The sequence below is a fragment of the Anas acuta genome, chromosome W (assembly GCF_963932015.1).
Source record: "Anas acuta chromosome W, bAnaAcu1.1, whole genome shotgun sequence".
Lineage (NCBI taxonomy): Eukaryota > Metazoa > Chordata > Aves > Anseriformes > Anatidae > Anas > Anas acuta.
Window position 1 is genome coordinate 23,178,690 of NC_089016.1, and position 17,853 is coordinate 23,196,542.

Sequence of the window (17,853 nt, forward strand, 5' to 3'; positions counted from 1 at the left end):
TGGTGACACAGATGGGACAGCCTTAGAGCCTTTCCCAGATCGTCTTGTTGGCTGCCAGTGGGGAGAGGGGATTTGCAGGACTCCAGCGTGCACAAAACAACCAGAGTTGTGGGTATAGACCATTTCGTGTGGTAAAATGGGGACTAGTCCTTCCTCAGAACCAACTCCTTGTTCACCTTTAGGATGCATCCCTAAGAACTGGAATAAGTTTGGTGGGGATCCCCTAAATAAAGGAAAACTGAAGCAATATTGCATGCAGTAGTGGCCTAAATATAAATTAGATGATAGGGAAAAATGACTGAGATTGGGTACGTTGCATTATAATACTATTTTATAACTGATGTTATTTTGTCAAAACAGGCAAATGGGATAAATAGGTAATTAAGCACCTTATTTAGATTTTTTTTTTCTTTATGGAATGATCATGATACTAGGAAAAATGTAAACTGTTAATCAATGATGGTAATGTAATGATGATGATGTCTGATAAAGAGATTAAGCATCTCTCTAGGTGTTGCTCAGCATGTAGTATCGGAAAGAGGTGTTTGAAACAAGGTGAAGAGGAAGAAGATGTACAGCATTTGGTATCCAATGAAAGAGATTCAGATCGAGGAAGTATTGTAGATGAAAGGCAAGGGAGTGAGGAGTTTAGGAGAGTGGTAGGATTTAGTCCAATTGCAGGGAGAATTGAAGGCACAAAATCCGGTAGCATTTCAGGCCCCACTTTGGGAAGCAGTATGACCCCAGGGATTAATGTTTTTTGTAAAAGTACCATTATAAATTGGAAAGAGTCAGTCATCCTACAGAGAAAATCCTGAGATGGTATACTGAGTATTTCAAATGACTGTACTTAATCACAGTCCTGACTGGAAGACATGCAGGTTTTGTTAAACGTTGAAAGAGAGACAGTTGGTGTTAGAGAAGGCTAATGAGGAAAATAGGAAGATTAATGTAAAGGAAGGGCCGGAGAGGTTCATGCCAGAGCAAGAACCTCCTTGGGATCCAAATATAGATGGAGGTAAAATGCTTGTAAAACCATATCAGCAGTTAATTTTGTATGGGACTGTGGAAAACACTCTGTGGCCAATAACATAGGCTCAGGCGAGGATCTCAGTGAAGTAACATTTTTATTCACAGTTGCAATGGTGGGTGTCCTGCAAGCAGGAGCGCGCCTTCTAATTGCATAGCACAGTTTATATACTTTATCTCTCGATGATTGGGACCCTCCCCTGTTTCCCCATTGACTGGGTACTCCAGATTCACAACCTATCTGACGCTCCACAGATAATACATGGCTTTCAGTTGCCAGCCTGTTATTTTTCAAGTTTCTTGTGACTTTTTACTCTATGAGGTGGCAATATTCCTTCCCTTATCTGACTTGACTTGACACTGTGATTTTCGCTTAATTGCACTGAGTCTTGTCTGCATTTTACAAGGTTGTCTAGTAAGCTTTCTTATCACTGCAAGTATATCTCAATACCACATTCCTTCAACCTAAACAATGTAACATCTCTTTGCAAAAACAAAGGAAAGAGAAAGGAAAAATCCAAGTACATAATCCAGACAACGGAGGGGTGGGAGGAAAAAAGAGGTCAATTAGTGTTGCAGTGTCTCTTTGGATTTCCTCCTGTGGTTATCCATAACAAATCCACACACCCCGCAACAAATTGATGATCAGCTTATCTATTCTGCTTTTTGTGTAAAACATCTAAGGGCAGATGAAATGCTCAGATTTTCAAGCCTTTTTTCCTATTGGCAGAAACTAGTTCTGAGAAAATATAAAAAAAATAATTAGAAAAACCCTAGAAAACCCTAGAAATAGTGTTCTAAGAAAATTTTATCACAGTACTAACTTCTGAATATATTTTTTTCTAAGATATATGGTTCAATACATCTTTCTTATTATGTGTAATATTCTCATATTCAACGTTTACTGTCAGCTTAATCTTTCATGAATAAAATCATAGTGAAGAACATTTGATAATATTTTTTGCTCTCTGCCAGGGTTAACAAATTAATTCTTCTGTATTTATACTGTAAATTAGAACTCAAATTGCTGTTTCTGTCATTGTTCATGACAACTTTCACTATTTCTTAACAAATCATTCTGAGTATCTAGAAGTAGCCTAGTTATTTTTTCTGTGAATTTATTTTTAAAAATAACACCTTAAATAATAACTATGAAGAAAAGAATATATTCAGAGCTTAGTGATATTCAGTGATTTGATAAACTGCACAGAGTCCATTGGTGCCTTCCCCTAGAATGAATCATGGTGGCCTTAGGTTATCTTATCAGTGACTAACTGTGACCAACTAGGTCATCCTTGTGCTTGGAAGTAATCAAATACACAAAAACTTAATTTCCTACTTTCCTACAGCAGACATCTAGCCTGGGGAGAGCCCAAACTGCCTGGTGCACTAAATTTGCATGCAACTACTGGACCCAATCAATCGTTTTTTTGTTTGTTTGTTTGTTTGTTTTTTGTTTGTTTGTTTTTTGAAGCATCTCTCATGAAAGTGAATTAAAACCTCCAGTGCACTGCTGCTTTATGGTTGAAAACCACCATTAAGCAATAGCAGAAGAGTTGTTTGTTATAGTTAAAAAGTCATTACAGTTTTATTGCAGTTTCAGATTATTTGCTAACTGACTTGGATGCATTTCACGTACTGTAGGCTTAATAACTTTATCAGAACTTTCTGCCTGGATGAAGGAATTTCAGGTGCCAGACATCACACTAGATGATCATAGCTCTCCCTTCTGATAACAATATCTGGAGAGATTTTTTTTAATCAGTCAGTGTGAGTTTGTTTCTTTTAGCTTCAAAGAGTGCTATTTATCCTCCTACCATTTTGTAACTGATAATGATCTCTGCTAAATGAGTTAACTGTCACTTGAAAGATTCATGTTTCTCTATCCATGTATCTGTGTTGACACTACAAAGTAAATATCAGGAAAAAGATATTCAGATAAAATTATATTGGTTTATATTTCTTAGACATTTTATCATATTATTTGTCTTTACCCAGAACTGAATAATTAAAAATTCTGAATTATTGGTAGTTCCATGTGTGAAATCCAAACAAATTTATATGAAAATCATAATGATTATGCTGTCCTTTTGTACTATTTACTGGAAGCTATGAAAATGTCCATTTTCTTCCCTCTTTTATGCCAATTTTTTCTGTTGCACTTCTTCCTATCCCACACCCTACTTCTTTTCCCAAGTCTTCCTTTCTCTTCTCCTCAGTAGTATAATGGTGTCACTGTCTTGCATTCCTGTTGTTTCTCCCTGTCTATAGTTATCTTAACGATTTGGACCGCATAGCAGATTCAACCTACCTGCCAACTCAGCAAGATGTGCTTAGAGTTCGAGTCCCAACAACAGGGATCATTGAATATCCATTCGACTTACAAAGCGTCATTTTCAGGTAGAAAAAAAGTAGACAGATGCTTTGGTTATTTATTCTTTTCCTTTTATATTAGTAATACCATGTACAGGATATTGGTTAAAAGTACAAATTCTTCTATGTTTAAAGTTTGAGATTGCTAATTTTATGGTTTTGTCCATATATGAAGGGCAACTATCATTAAAGATGTCAAGAGGATGAGAGACAAATAGACTTTTTCTGAAGTTAATTACTGACAGAAAAACTGAAAGCAATTTTTCAGTAGAATGAGTATAGCTGTTTCATCATGAATAATAATCAGAAAATGCAATCATGTTTCCTTCTACTTCATGTAAATTATGAAATGTAAAGGTACCACTTCTGTACTTGATTTTTAGAGAGAAGTGATATTTTGTAAGTTTACTACCACTCCAACAAATGATTTTCACCACAGCTCATTCTGAGTGCAAAAACAGTTGCTTAAAAAATAACTATGCAATTGCAATTGCAATTAAGACACCTGAGCGTCTAGTTACATTGAGATGCCTAACGAATTAGGAGTACACTCTGCAGGCAAATTTGAGTTTTTATTTTAGCTATTAACTTTAGTAAATACATTGTATTCAGTTTATGCTCTTAAAATTGGGCAGCTGTAACAAGCTGGGCAACTTTAATCCTAACCCATAAACTCTCAGTCAGCTCCTCCCTCATTCATCTCCAGGCAGAGCTCCATGCACTCTAGCTCACATAGAAAACAAGACCTCCCTCCTCATCTCCCCAGCCTGTCCTTCCTAAAAAGTCTGTACACTTTCATTGCAACATTTCAGTCATGGGAATTATCCCACCATGTCCATGATCCCAGAAAGATTGTAGCCCTGCAACTGTATGCATGTCTAACTCATCTTGTTTATTTCCCATCCTACATCCATTAGTATACAGGCAATTTAGAGACACACCCCAACATGTTGGATGTTGGGGACTTATCCATAATGGTGCCTTGTAGACACATCCTTTCTTACCTGCAAGTGCTGGAGGTGACCCTGCTTAACCCCCATTTTGTTGATTTTGCAATTCTTCCCTTTCACATTACCCCATGCCCTTTGTTCAGCAGCCCTGTCTATGAGTCCCCCACGGGGCTGCTGGTTACTCTCTCCCCCACTCCCTTCATTCCTGGGGAGGAACAAACTCATGCACCAGTATATCCTGGGAGCCACACAGAGTCTATTGCTGCTTTTCTGTCAAGCTGCTGGGCAGAAAATGACCTAGGGGATTCTGGTGGACACCAAGTTGAACATGAGTCAGCAACGTGACCTTGCCACAAAGAAGAAATCCTGGTCTGCATTAGGCAAAGTACTGCCAACAGGTCAAGAGAGGTGATCCTTTCCCTCTATTCAGCATTGGTGAGGCTGCATCTCTGTTCGGTTCTGGGCTCCCCATTAGAAGAGAGACATGGAGCTACTGGAAAGAGTTCAACGAATGGCCACCAAGATGATCAAGGGACTGGAGTATCTTTCCTAGGAGGAAAGGCTAAGAGAGTTGGGACTGTTCAGCCTAGGGAACGCTCAGAGGGGATCTCATCAATGTCTATAAATACTTGAAAGAAGGCCGCAATGAAGACAGATCCAGTCTCTTTCCATTGGTGCCCAGTGTCAGAACAAGAGGCAATGGGCACAAACTGGAACACAAGAGATTCTGTCAAAACATCAGGAAACACTTCTTTACTGTGCGGGTGACTGAGCACTTGAAGAGGTTGCCCAGAGAGGTTGTGGAGTCTCCCTCTTTGGAGATCTTCAAAAGCTGTCTGGACTTGGTCCTGGGCAAATGGCCCTGCTTGAGCCAGGCAGGGTTGGACCAGATGACCTCCAGAGGTCCCTTCCAACCTGAACAATTCTACAATTCTGTGAAATATTAATGGATGATTTTATTTTTTTTAAGAAAAACAAACCAAATTGTGTTTTCATCTAAATTCTTGAATTCATTGTTCCATATGTGACTGTATGTTTATCTGCTAAGGTATTTGTAGAATTTATGTGGTCATTGTTAATTTTGCAGAATGGTGGATGTAGGAGGCCAACGATCAGAAAGAAGAAAATGGATACATTGCTTTGAAAATGTCACATCTATCATGTTCCTAGTAGCCCTTAGTGAATATGATCAAGTGCTTGTGGAGTCAGACAATGAGGTAAGAAAACATCAGCATAAATGACCAGCTTTGAAGAAAAAATAATTCCACTAAAAATCATTTTAAATTGTATTTAAAATTTGGTTAAAACACAAGTTTTTGGAAAGCTTCAGTAGAAATGTGTGTGTTTTTACATAATTATTTGGAGATTAAAATTGCTGGACTAGTAAAGTATACTGATTGAACAGTTTGTGCTAAACATCAAAATTCAGATTTGTTAGTTCTTCTAAGACATTTTCAAAGCAGACTGGCTTGTCAAGTCCCATCTGTTTTCCAAATGTCTACCAGCAGTTGTATGCAATTGCATGTAATAGTATTAGAAGTTCTACAGGGATCAAGAGGCTAAGCCTCAAATAATATGATACAAACTGATCTCCTCAGTGGAGAGTCAGTGCAACCTATCTATTTTGTGTTAAAGTGGATTGGAATTGACTGTAGAGAGATGTTCTTATTTTAGCTAATTGTACAGTTAATGTTGTGTAGCAGAGCCATAAAAATCTGTAGTGGGAATGAAAACAATTCATAGGTTATTTCACCCTATGGGTTCAAAACCCCCTAGGATTTTATGACCCTAAAGTCCTAAACTTCATTATATTGACTTAAAGTACAAGATTTATATTCACTTATATTTTCTAATTGTATTGTTATTTCAAAGAATAACAGAAGTAAGAAGTTGTTTTTTTTGGTGTTTGAATTAAGCAGGCAAAATGTAGTAGAACCCAGTGTTTTGTATACAGTTTACAGAGTAGGAAGCTTATTTAATACTTGGATTTTTTTCCTTCATGAAGACTATTCCAGTTATTCAGCAAACTTCTTTTTATTTTTGTATTCCTCTAATGTCGCAGGTATCAGAATTTTTTTATTTCTTTTCCTAAGACATATATCTTTGATGTGTCGTTAATTATTTTTCTCAGCATAATGATCTAACAGAATGACACTAACAGTATTGTGCTTTTAACTAGAGCCCAAGTATAGAACATAGGGTGGAATATGAATGTCACAAGAAAAATAGTAGTGCAAATAGCCTGCAGCATAAAATACATCCTGCTTTGTCGGGTAGGGAAAGCATTTATACTCTTCTAGAGATTAATTTAAGACTGTAATGTGTACTATAAATAGGCTCATAGTCTTTGAACATTTTGCTTTATGGTAAATGTAAATCACTGAAATAGTCTTTTGAGGAGGAGATAACAGAAACCTCACTTTCATAATTTTGCATATATGTTAGTGTGTTAAATTATTTCTTACTGTGGTGGGTTAACCTTGGCTGGTAGCCAGGTGCTCATCAAGCTGCTCTCTCACTCTCCCTCCTCAGCAAGGCAGGGGAGAAAATAAGATGAAAAAGCTTGTGGGTTGAGATAAGGACAGAGAGATCACTCAGGAATTATTGTCATGAGCAAAACAGAGTCAACTTGGTGAAGAATCATTTAATTTATTGCCAGTTAATAGTAGAATAGGATAGTGAGAACTAAAAAAAACCCACAAACTAACTAAAAGCACCTACCCACCACCCTTCTTCTCAGGCTAAAATTCACCCCCCATTCTTCTACCTCCTCCCCCTCAATTTGCATGGGGGGTAGAGAATGGGGGTTGTGGCAGTTCATAACAGTACATCTCTGCAGTTCCTTCCTCTCCACACTCTTCCCCTGCTCCAGTGTGGGGTCCCTCCCACTGGATACAGTCCTTCAGGAACTGCTCCAACATGGATCCTTCCTGTGGGATGCAGTACTTCAAGAACTGCTCCAGCATGGGTCCATACCATGGAGTACAGTTCTTAAGGAATGGACTACTCCAGCGTGGGTCCCCTACAGAGCTACCATTCCTGCCATGAGCCTACTCCTTAATTGGACTTTCCAGAGGCTGCAGTTTCCTTCAGGGCATATCCAACTACTCTGGCATGGGGTCCTCCACAGACTGCACTTTGGACATCTGCTCCACTGTGGTCCTCCATGGTCTTCAGGGGGACAACCTGCTTAACCATGGTCTTCTCCATGGGTTGCAGGGGAATCTCTGCTTCAGCGTCTTGAGCACCTCCTCCCCTTGCTTCTTCACTGACCTTGGTGTCTTGAGAGTTTTCTCTCACATCTTTTCTCACTCTTCTCTCTCACAGCTGCTGCACAGCATTTTTTTTTCCCCTTTCTTAAATATGTCAACACAAAAGCACAACCAGCATCACTCATTGTCTAAGCTTTGGCCAGTGGTGGGTCCCTTTTGGAGATGGCTGGAACTGGCTGTGTCAGACATAGTGGCAGCTCCTGGTCTCACAGATGACACCTTTGCAGCCTCTTCCCACCCCCCCACCCCCACCCCCGCCCCCTGCTCCCGCTACCAACATCTTCCCACATAAACCCAATACAGTAACTTAGACGTTCTTTAGAAGCTGGAACAATATCTTCCTGGGCTTTCCGAACATACAATCTTGCCCTGTATTCTCATCAGCTAAAACTGTTCACATGTTACAAACTGAATGGAATATATGGACTGAACATTTCCCTTCTGTCTTGGGCTCTACTACCACTTTAAAATGACTGAAGTGATACTTTTCAATGATTTTTTTTTCAACTCTTATAAAAACGATCTTACTCATAAAGCTGTCCTGATTTCTTAAGTTTTCACTTCCAAAATGTTTTGTGGAGGTAAAAGCTCTAAAACTCTTCTTTCTCTCAAAGATGGTTCTTCTACCTCACTGATAAACTATTTAAGTTTCTTATTAACACCAGTGAAAAACTTTTGAACCTTTTTGTCTCTCAGTTTGAAATGTTCATAACTTTAATTCAAACCAATATTTTTCTAAGTGTCATACATACAGCAAAGCCTTTGACACGGTCTCCCACAGTATTCTCCAGGAGAAGCTGGAAGCCCATGGCTTGGACAGGTACACTCTTTGCTGGGTTAAAAACTGGTTGGATGGCCAGGCCCAGAGAGTAGTGGTGAATGGAGTGAAATACAGCTGGCGACCGGTCATGAATGGTGTTCCCCAAAGGTCAGTGTTGGGGCCCATCCTCTTTAATATCTTTATTGATGATTTGGATGAGGAAATTGAGTGCACCCTCAGTAAGTTGGCAGGCGACACCAAGTTGGGGGGAAGTGTCGATCTGCGGGAGGGTAGGAAGGCCCAACAGAGGGACCTGGACAGGATGGGTTGATGGGCAGAGACCAGTGGGATGAGGTTCAACAAGGCTAAGTGCCAGGTCCTGCACTTTGGTCACAATAACCCCATGCAGCGCTACAGGCTTGGGGGAGAGTGGCTGGAAAGCTGTGCAGAGGAGATCACAGGGAGATCACTCGATAATTATTGGCACGGGCAAAACAGACTCACCATAGGAAGATTATTATTTTATTTTTTTTTGCCTCTTACTAACAAGCTATAGGAGTGAGAAACAAAGAAAACAAACTAAAAGCACCTTCCCACCATCCACCCTCTTCCCAGCAGCACAGGGAAATGGGGGAATGGGGGTTGCTGCCATTCTGTAGCTTCTCCTCTGCCCCTCCTTCACAGTCACTCTCTTCCCTTTCTCCATCGTAGGGTCCCTACCATGGAATGTAGTCCTTCTCAAACTGATCCTACATGGGCTTCCCACAGGCAGCAGCTCTTCAAGAACTGCTGCACCTTTAGTACTGTGTTCAGTTTTGGGCCCGTCACTAAAAAAAGACATTGAGGCCCTGGAACATGTCCAGAGAAGGGCTACAAAGGTGGTGAAGGGTCTGGAACACAAGTCCTATGAGGAGCAGCTCAGGGAACTAGGGTTGTTTAGTTTGGAGAAGAGGAGGTTCACGGGAGACCTTGTTGCTCTCTACAACTACCTGAAAGGCCCCTTCTCGCAGTTAACTAGTGATAGGACAGGAGGGAATGATCTCAAGTTGCTCCAGGCGAGGTTTAGTTTGGAAATTAGGAGAAATTTCTTCTCAGAAAGAGTAGTCAGGCATTGGAAGGGAGTCACCACCCCTGGGGGTGTTTAAGGAAAGGTTGGACGTGGTTCTTAGGGACATGGTTTAGTGGGTGATAAATTTAGTTGGTGGTAGGGGGATGGTTGGACCAGATGATCTTGGAGGTCTTTTCCAATCTTAATGATTCTATGATTTTATACAAAACCTTGGGGCACATACTAGCAGCCTTACCTCTGCGGTGGATTGAGTCTTTCTTGGAGCTAAGCACCAATCTGGGCAACTTAGTTTTGGCTTTCAGCAAGCTGTAGCTTGTCTATATAGATCTTTATTACTTTTTTTTTTTTTTTTTTGGTATACCAGAACACTGCTTTATTCCCATCCTTTTCCCTTCTCCAGTCCCATAAATCATGAATGCATTTATTCCACATAAAGCAAAGTGTATTTTTCTCTGAACGTGGGTGTGACAAATATAACATTTGTGTTATTTCTCACCTGAAATTAAACTATTTACAAGAAACATTGCTTTTATTCCTCACTGTTGTGTGACAGGTTCATTAGGAAAGACAATAACTGAACTTGAGTTCTTTTTTAATCAGTCAATGAAAATTTTTCACTGTAAAATTCAAATAACTTTTAAATTGTGAAATGGTATTAAAATTTCAGCAATTAAAATTTATTTTTTAAGAAATGTGACTCAAAAACTTGCACTGTTCTGCTACTCCTCTTGCATTGCTTTCAATGGCCTGATTAAACAGTATGATTTTTGTAAGATGGCCTACTTTCTTCTTCTAATTAGTCCACTTCATGATATCACCTGAAGTCTTATTCCTTGTAACTTGCTTTAACAAAGAAAACTATACTTTTAAATTATCTGTGCAATTATTTTCAGTTAACACCTAGTTTCATTAATCTCATTTTCTTTTATAAATTTACACCTATAACAACTACTATTTGCCATTCAGCACATCTGTGTTTGTTTTATGAATGGTCATCAGTCTGAAACTATTTTAGAACTCTTAAGACTGAGGTTTGTATTTTCAAAATGTAGTGCATAATAGACTAGCTGCTGTAAATGGGTTTCTTCCCTTGATTAGCTTACTCAAGAGAAATGAATTTGGATTATAAATCAGATGAGTCTACACTAATTTGAGAGGTATCGCTAGTATATCTCAAGGGCTTTTTACTCACTGGATATTTGTAAGATTGAGTTAAACACAATTTCTGACTTCATACACTTGGAGGAATGAAGTATTCAAAGTTCAGAGGAACTACTATACTATAACTACTATACTACTCTATAACTACTCTCTAAAGGTATCATAGAATCATAGAATGGCTTGGGATGGAAGGGACTTTAAAGATCATTTAGTTTCAACCCCCCTGCCATGGGCAGGGATGCAACCACTAGATCAGATTGCCCAGGGCCTTGTCCAACTTGGTCTTGAACATTTCCAGGGATGGGGCATCCACAACCTCTCTGGGCAACCTGTTCCAGTGCTTCACCACCTTCTGAGTGAAGAATTTCCTCCTAACCTCTATTCTAAATCTCCCCTCTTTTAGTTTAAAGCCATTTCCCCTTGTCCTGTCAGTGTCGGCCTGAGCAAAAAGTTGCTCTCCATCTTTTTGAAGAGGGTGAAAAATGAGTGGAGAGCATGTGGGTGAGAATTAAGGGGCAAGCTGCTAAGGGTGATGCTATTGTGGGGGTCCCTTGCTGAACAAGGAGGATGTCCTGGTAACAGGGGACTCTGAGAAGGCGGAGATACTGAATGCCTTCTTTGCTTTGGTCTTTGCTTTAAAGACACCCCCTTGGACTCCTGGACCCTGGAAGAAGGAAAAAGGGTCTGGGAAATGGAGAGCTCCCCCCTGGTTGACGAGGGAGTGGTTCAGGAGTGTCTGAGTGGGATCAATGAACACAAATCCATGGGCTCCAATGGGATGCATCCACATGTGCTGAGGGAGGTAACGGAGGTGATCGCTGAACTGCTCTCTATCATCTTTGAAAGGTCCTGGAGAACAGGAGAGGTGCCTGAAGACTGGAGGATAGCCAATGTCACTCCGGTTTTCAAGAAGGGTAAGGAGGAGGATCCGGGAAACTACAGGCCTGTGGCATAAAGACCACATGGACACCAGGGTTCTTTTAGGATCAGTAACTGCTACCTCTTTATGGATGACATAACTTCATCTCTCTCTTACTGAGGGCCTAATTTCATCTCTCATATTGAGGGCATAACTTCATTATCCTGTTGCATTTTCCCCCTGCACTCAGCTCTGGTGAGGCCGCACCTCGAGTACTGTGTTCACTTTTGGGCCCCTCGCTACAAGAAGGACATGGAGGTGCTCAAGCAAGTCCAGAGAAGGGCGACCAAGCTGGTGAGGGGTCTGGAGAACAAGTCCTACGAGGAGCGGCTGAGGGAGCTGGGCTTGTTCAGCCTGGAGAAGAGGAGGCTCAGGGGCGACCTTATTGCTTTCTATAGGTACCTTAAAGGAAGCCGTAGCGAGGTGGGGGTTGGTCTGTTCTCCCACGTGCCTGGTGACAGGACAAGGGGGAATGGGCTAAAGTTGCGCCAGGGGTGTTTTAGGTTGGATGTTAGGAAGAACTTCTTTACCGAAAGGCTTGTTAGACATTGGAACGGGCTGCCCAGGGAAGTAGTTGAGTCACCATCCCTGGAGGTCTTTAAAATACATTTAGATGTAGAGCTTAGGGATATGGTTTAGTGGAGGACTTGTTAGTGTTAGGTCAGAGGTTGGACTCGATGATCTTGAGGTCTCTTCCAACCTAGACAATTCTGTGATTCTGTGATTCTGTGATCATCTCCATATTGAGGACTGGCTCCCTTGTTATACCATTTGCCTCAGAGAAGTACTTTTCCACTCACTATTCATTGGTCAACAACTTTGCCTGGCAACCAGCAAACACCCAGCAACTTCCATGCCTTAAAGGCTGGAGAAAAAGCAACCGGAGATGGCAAGGCTTCTCCAGAATCACCCTTCTTTGTTCCCTCTAAATTCTTTTCATTCCTGATGGCCGCATCGTTAAGAGTCTGATGTCATCACCAACCATGGGGCTTGTCGACCCCCATGGCCACACTTCCACACAGGCCAGTGAGTCTCACCACTGTCCCTGGAAAGGTGTTGGAACAGCTTGTTTTGGATGCCATCTCCAAGCAATTGGAAGAGAAGAAGGTTATGAGGAGTAGTCAGCATGGATTCACCAAGGGGAAATCGTGCTCGACCAACCTTGTAGCCTTCTATGATGGCATCACCAGCTGGGTAGATGGAGGGAGAGCAGTGGATGCCATCTACCTTGACTTTAGCAAGGCTTTTGATACTGTCTCCCACGACATCCTGCTAGCAAAGCTGAGAAAGTGTGGGATAGAGGAGTGGACGGTAAGGTGGGTTGAGAACTGTCTGACTGGCCAAGCTCAGAGGGTGGCAATTGGCGGCGCAGAGTCCGGCTGGAGACCTGTGACTAGCGGTGTTCCCCAGGGGTCGGTGCTGGGTTGTTCAACATCTTCATCGACATGCGGAGAAGGTCTTGGGGTCCTGGTGGACGACAGGTTGACCACGAGCCATCAGTGTGCCCTAGTGGCCAAGAAGGCCAATGGGATCCTGGCGTGCATTAAAAGAAGAGTGGCCAGCAGGTCAAGGGAGGTGATCCTCCCCCTCTACTCTGCCCTGGGCAGGCCTCACCTGGAGTACTGTGTCCAGTTCTGGGCTCCCTGGTACAAAAAAAATCCAGGGATCTTCTGGAAAGAGTCCAGTTGAGAGAAACAAAGATGACACGGGGCCTGAAGCATCTTCCCTATGAGGAAAGGCTGAGAGACCTGGGTCTATTCAGCCTTCAGAAGGCTGAGAGAAGATCTTATCAATGTTTACAAATATCTTAAGTGTGGGAGACAGTGGGATTTGGCCACCCTCTTTTCAGTGGTTTGTGGGGTAGGACAAGGGGCAACGGCCAAAAAATGGAGCACAGGAAGTTCTGAACCAACATGCAAAAGAACAACTTCACAGTGCGGGTGACGGAGCACTGGAACAGGCTGCCCAGGGAGGTTGTGGAGTCTCCTTCTTGGAGGTATTCAAGGCCCGTCTGGACGCCTACTTGGGCAACCTGCTCTAGGGAACCTGCTTTTGCAGGGGAGTTGGACACGATGATCTCTTGAGGTCCCTTCCAACCCCTACAATTCTGTAATTCTTTGATTTTTTTATAAGTCCCCTTTCAGTACTGAAAAGCTGCAAGGAGGTCACCCCGGAGCCTTCTCTTCTGTTGGCTGAACAGCCACAGCTCTTTCAGCCTTTCTTCATAGGAGAGGTGCTCCAGCCCACTGATCATCTTCATGGCCCTCCTCTGGACCTGCTCTAAGAGATCCACATCTTTCTTGTGCTGGAGGCTCCAGACCAGGATGCAGTACTCCAAGCAGGGCCTCACAAGGGCAGAGTAGAGGGGGACAATCACCTCCCTTGACCTGCTGGCCACTCCTCTTTTGATGTAGCTCAGGATGCAGCTAGCCTTGTGCTCTCAATGAGTTCTTCTCCCAGTCTGTACTCATGTCTGGGATTGCCCTGACCCAGGTGCAGCACCTTGCACTTGGACTTGTTGAACCTCATTAGGATTGCATGGGCCCACTTCTGAAGCTTGTCCAGGTCCCTTTGAATGGTATCCCTTCCTTCTGTTGTATCGACTGTACTACTCAGCACGGTGTCATCTGCAGACTTGCTGAGGGTGCGCTCAATCCCATTGTCTGTATCACTGATAAAGATATTAAACAGTACCAGTCCCAGGACAGACCCCTAAGGGACACCACTTGTCACCGGCTTCCACTTGGACATAGAGCCATTGACCACCACTCTCTGGGTGTGGCCTTCAAGCCAATTCCTTATCCACTCAATGGTCCACCCTTCAAATCCATCTCCAATTTGGAGACCAGGATGTCAGGTGGGACCATGTCAAAGGCCTTAAAGAAGTCTAGGTAGGTGACATCAGTAGGTCTTCCCTTATCAGCTGATGCAGTCACTCCATCATAGAAGGCCACCAGATAGTTCAGGCACAATTTGCCCTTGGTGAAGCCATGCTGGCTTTTTTGGATCACCTCCTCGTTTTTCAAGTGCCTCAGCATTGCTTCCAGGAGGATCTTTCTGATGATTTTGCCAGGCACAGAGGTTGAGGCTCACCGGTCTGTAGTTCCCCAGGCCCTCCTTTCTACCCTTTTTAAAAATGGGAGTGATGTTTCCCTTTTTCCAGTCACCAGGGACTTCTCCTGACTGCCAGGACTTTTCAAATATGATGGAGATAGTCTTTGCAACTACATCAGCCAGTTCCCTCAGGACCATGTGATGCAGGTCATCAGGCCCCAAAGACTTGTATTTGTTTAGTTTCATTGGGTACTCTTGAACCTGGGATGTCATGCATAGAAATGCGACAAGCATTTAGAATGGCTGTCATTGAAAGCCCTGTGTAGGATGATGCTTAAATGATATATCCATGAAATTGCAGTCTAGTGACAAAGACCTGTAATTAAATAGTTGGAGGTTTTGGAAACTGAAGAAAAGCATGCATGGCTGCACAAGCTGTATTTTAACTATGACTCTTCTAACAAGCAATGCTCAGAAACAATGTCATCACTCCTCTCTTAAGTATATCTACAGTTTGTAAATAATTAAGCATCTAATTTTGGTGCATAAATACACAATCTGAAAATTTTAAACATCTCTTTCAAAAAGTTCAGATGGTATACTTGGAAATACAATACAGCTCAGAGGAAGCAGTCTAGGAGGTTTCTGGAGAGTGTGGAAGATAGCTTCCTGACGCAGCTGGTTAGTGAGCCTACCAGGGGAGGTGCCCCGCTAGACCTTCTGTTCACAAACAGAGAAGGACTGGTGGGAGATGTGGTGGTCAGGAGCTGTCTTGGGCAGAGTGACCATGAAATGGTAGAGTTTTCTATTCTTAGCTAAATCAGGAGGGGGATCAGTAAAACTGCTGCCTTGGGCTTCCAGAGGGCAGACTTTGAGCTGTTCAGGACACTGGTTGTCAGAGTCCTTTGGGAGGCAGTTCTGAAGGGCAAAGGAGTCTACGAAGGCTGGGCACTCTTCAAGGAGGAAATTTTAAAGGCTCAGGAGCAGTCTGTCCACACGTACCCAAAGAGAAGCCGTCACGGAAGACCGGCCTGGCTCAACAGAGAGTTGTGGCAAGAGCTTAGGAAAAAAAAGGGTTTATGACCTTTGGAAAAGAGGGTGGGCCACTCAGGAGGACTACAAGGATATTGTGAGGCTGTGCAGGGACAAAATTAGAAAGGTCAAAGCTCATCTGGAGCTCAAACTGGCTGCTGCTGTTAAAGGTAACAGAAAATGTTTTTATAAATACATCAACACAAAAAGAAGGACTAAGGAGAATCTTCATCCTTTACTGGATGCAGGGGGAAACTTAGTGACAAGAGATGAGGAAAAGGCTGAGGCGCTTAATGCCTTCTTTGCCTCAGTCTTCAGAGGCAAGACCAGTTCTTCTCTGGATACCCAGTACCCTGAGCTGGTGGAAGGGGATGGGGAGCTGAATGTGGCCCTCACTATCCACGAGGAAATGGTTGGCGACCTGCTACAGCACTTCGGTATACACAAGTCGATGGGGCCAGATGGGATACACCCGAGGGTACTGAGAGTACTGGCGGAAGAGCTGTCCAAGCTGCTTTCCATCATTTATCAACAGTCCTGGCTATTTGGGGAGGTCCCAGTCGACTGGTGGCTAGCAAACATGACACCCATCTACAGGAAGGGCCGTAGGGCAGACCCGGGGAACTACAGGCCTGTCAGTTTGACCTCAGTGCCAGGGAAGCTCATGGAGCAGATTATCTTGAGAGTCATCACGCGGCACTTGCAGGGCAAGCAGGCGATCAGGCCCAGTCAGCATGGGTTTATGAAAGGCAGGTCCTGCTTGATGAACCTGATCTCCTTCTATGACAAAGTGATGCGCTGGGTGGATGAGGGAAAGGCTGTGGATGTGGTCTACCTTGATATAGGTAAGGTTTTTGACACCGTTTCCCACAGCATTCTCCTAAAGAAACTGGTTGCTCTTGGCTTGGACTGGCATACGCTTCATTGGGTTAAAAACTGGCTGGATAGCCAGGCCCAAAGAGTCATGGTGAATGAAGTTAAATCCAGTTGGAGGCCGGTCACTAGTGGCATTCCCCAGGGCTCAGTACTAGGGCCAGTCCTCTTCAATATCTTTATCGATGATCTGGATGAGGGGATCAAGTGCACCCTCAGTAAGTTTGCAGATGACACCAAGTTCAGTGTGTGTGTTTATCTGCTCGAGGGTAGGAAGGCTCTGCAGGAGGATCTGGAAAGGCTGGACTGATGGGCTGAGGTCAACTGCATGAAGTTCAACAAGGCCAAGTGCTGGGTCCTGTGCCTTGGACACAACAACCCCAAGCATCACTCCAGGCTGGGAGAGGAATGGTTGGAAAGCTGCCAGGCGGAGAAAGACCTGGGAGTATTGGTTGATGGCTGAATATGAGCCAGCAGTGTGCTCAGGTGGCCAAGAAGGCCAACAGCATCCTGGCTTGTATCAGAAACAGTGTGGCCAGCAGGACTAGGGAAGTGATTGTCCCCCTGTATTCAACTGGTGAAGCTGCCCCCTGAATACTGTGTTCACTTTTGGGCCCCTCACTACAAGAAGGACATCGAGGTGCTCGAGCGAGTCCAGAGAAGGGCAACGAAGCTGGTGAGGGGTCTGGAGAACAAGTCTTACGAGGAGCGGCTGAGGGAGGTGGGCATGTTCAGCCTGGAGAAAAGGAGGCCCAGGGGCAACCTTATCGCTTTCTGTAAGTACTTTAAAGGAGGCTGTAGTGAGGTGGGGATTGGTCTATTCTCCCACATGCCTGGTGAGAATAGACGAGGGGGAACGGGCTAAAGTTGTTCCAACCTAGATGATTCTGTGATTCTGTGATTCTGTATACATACTTGAAACACCTCTCTCTTTAAGCATATATAAAATGTATTTAGATACATACTCAGGTGTTCCAGATTCTGCCCCTGATAAAACAGTAAGTCTGTCTAGACTCATTGGTGGAAATGACGAAAAACAATTGATCCAGAGACCATAATATATTCATTGCATTATTAGTACTGCAAATTAAGTAAATCTTGCCTCTGTTTGATAAGATGTGATGAAGGGAAACCTAAGTTACATAATCAGATGTGTTTGACATTTTAATTTTTCCAGAAAAGTCTGACAGAATTAGTGGTGAGAAGAAAAATTAAGGGATTAGCTCTCTGATACATGTGTGTGTTATCCCTTACAGGTAAAATTTTCCCTGAGTTGTACCAGTGGATCTGGAGAAATAATTTTAACAAAAAGCAGAATTTAGATCTTTTCAGTGTATTTAAATCAGCTTTTTTTTCTTAAA

The 17,853-nt window shown here is 43.0% G+C and overlaps 2 protein-coding genes across 7 annotated transcripts in view; one reads left to right on the forward strand and one right to left on the reverse strand.

The window, feature by feature from the left end:
* The window catches only part of LOC137847171 (very low-density lipoprotein receptor-like), a 118,879-nt gene that overhangs the window by 79,998 nt on the left and 21,028 nt on the right, over positions 1–17,853 (reverse strand). The window lies entirely within an intron of this gene.
* Positions 1–17,853, forward strand: part of LOC137847172 (guanine nucleotide-binding protein G(q) subunit alpha-like) — a 138,530-nt gene that overhangs the window by 65,285 nt on the left and 55,392 nt on the right. For all 6 annotated transcript variants that reach the window (XM_068665463.1, XM_068665465.1, XM_068665462.1 and 3 more), the window contains 2 exons: positions 3,301–3,429; positions 5,440–5,569. In XM_068665463.1, coding sequence (XP_068521564.1) covers positions 3,301–3,429; positions 5,440–5,569 — 259 coding nt within the window. The remainder of the gene's footprint in view (positions 1–3,300; positions 3,430–5,439; positions 5,570–17,853) is intronic.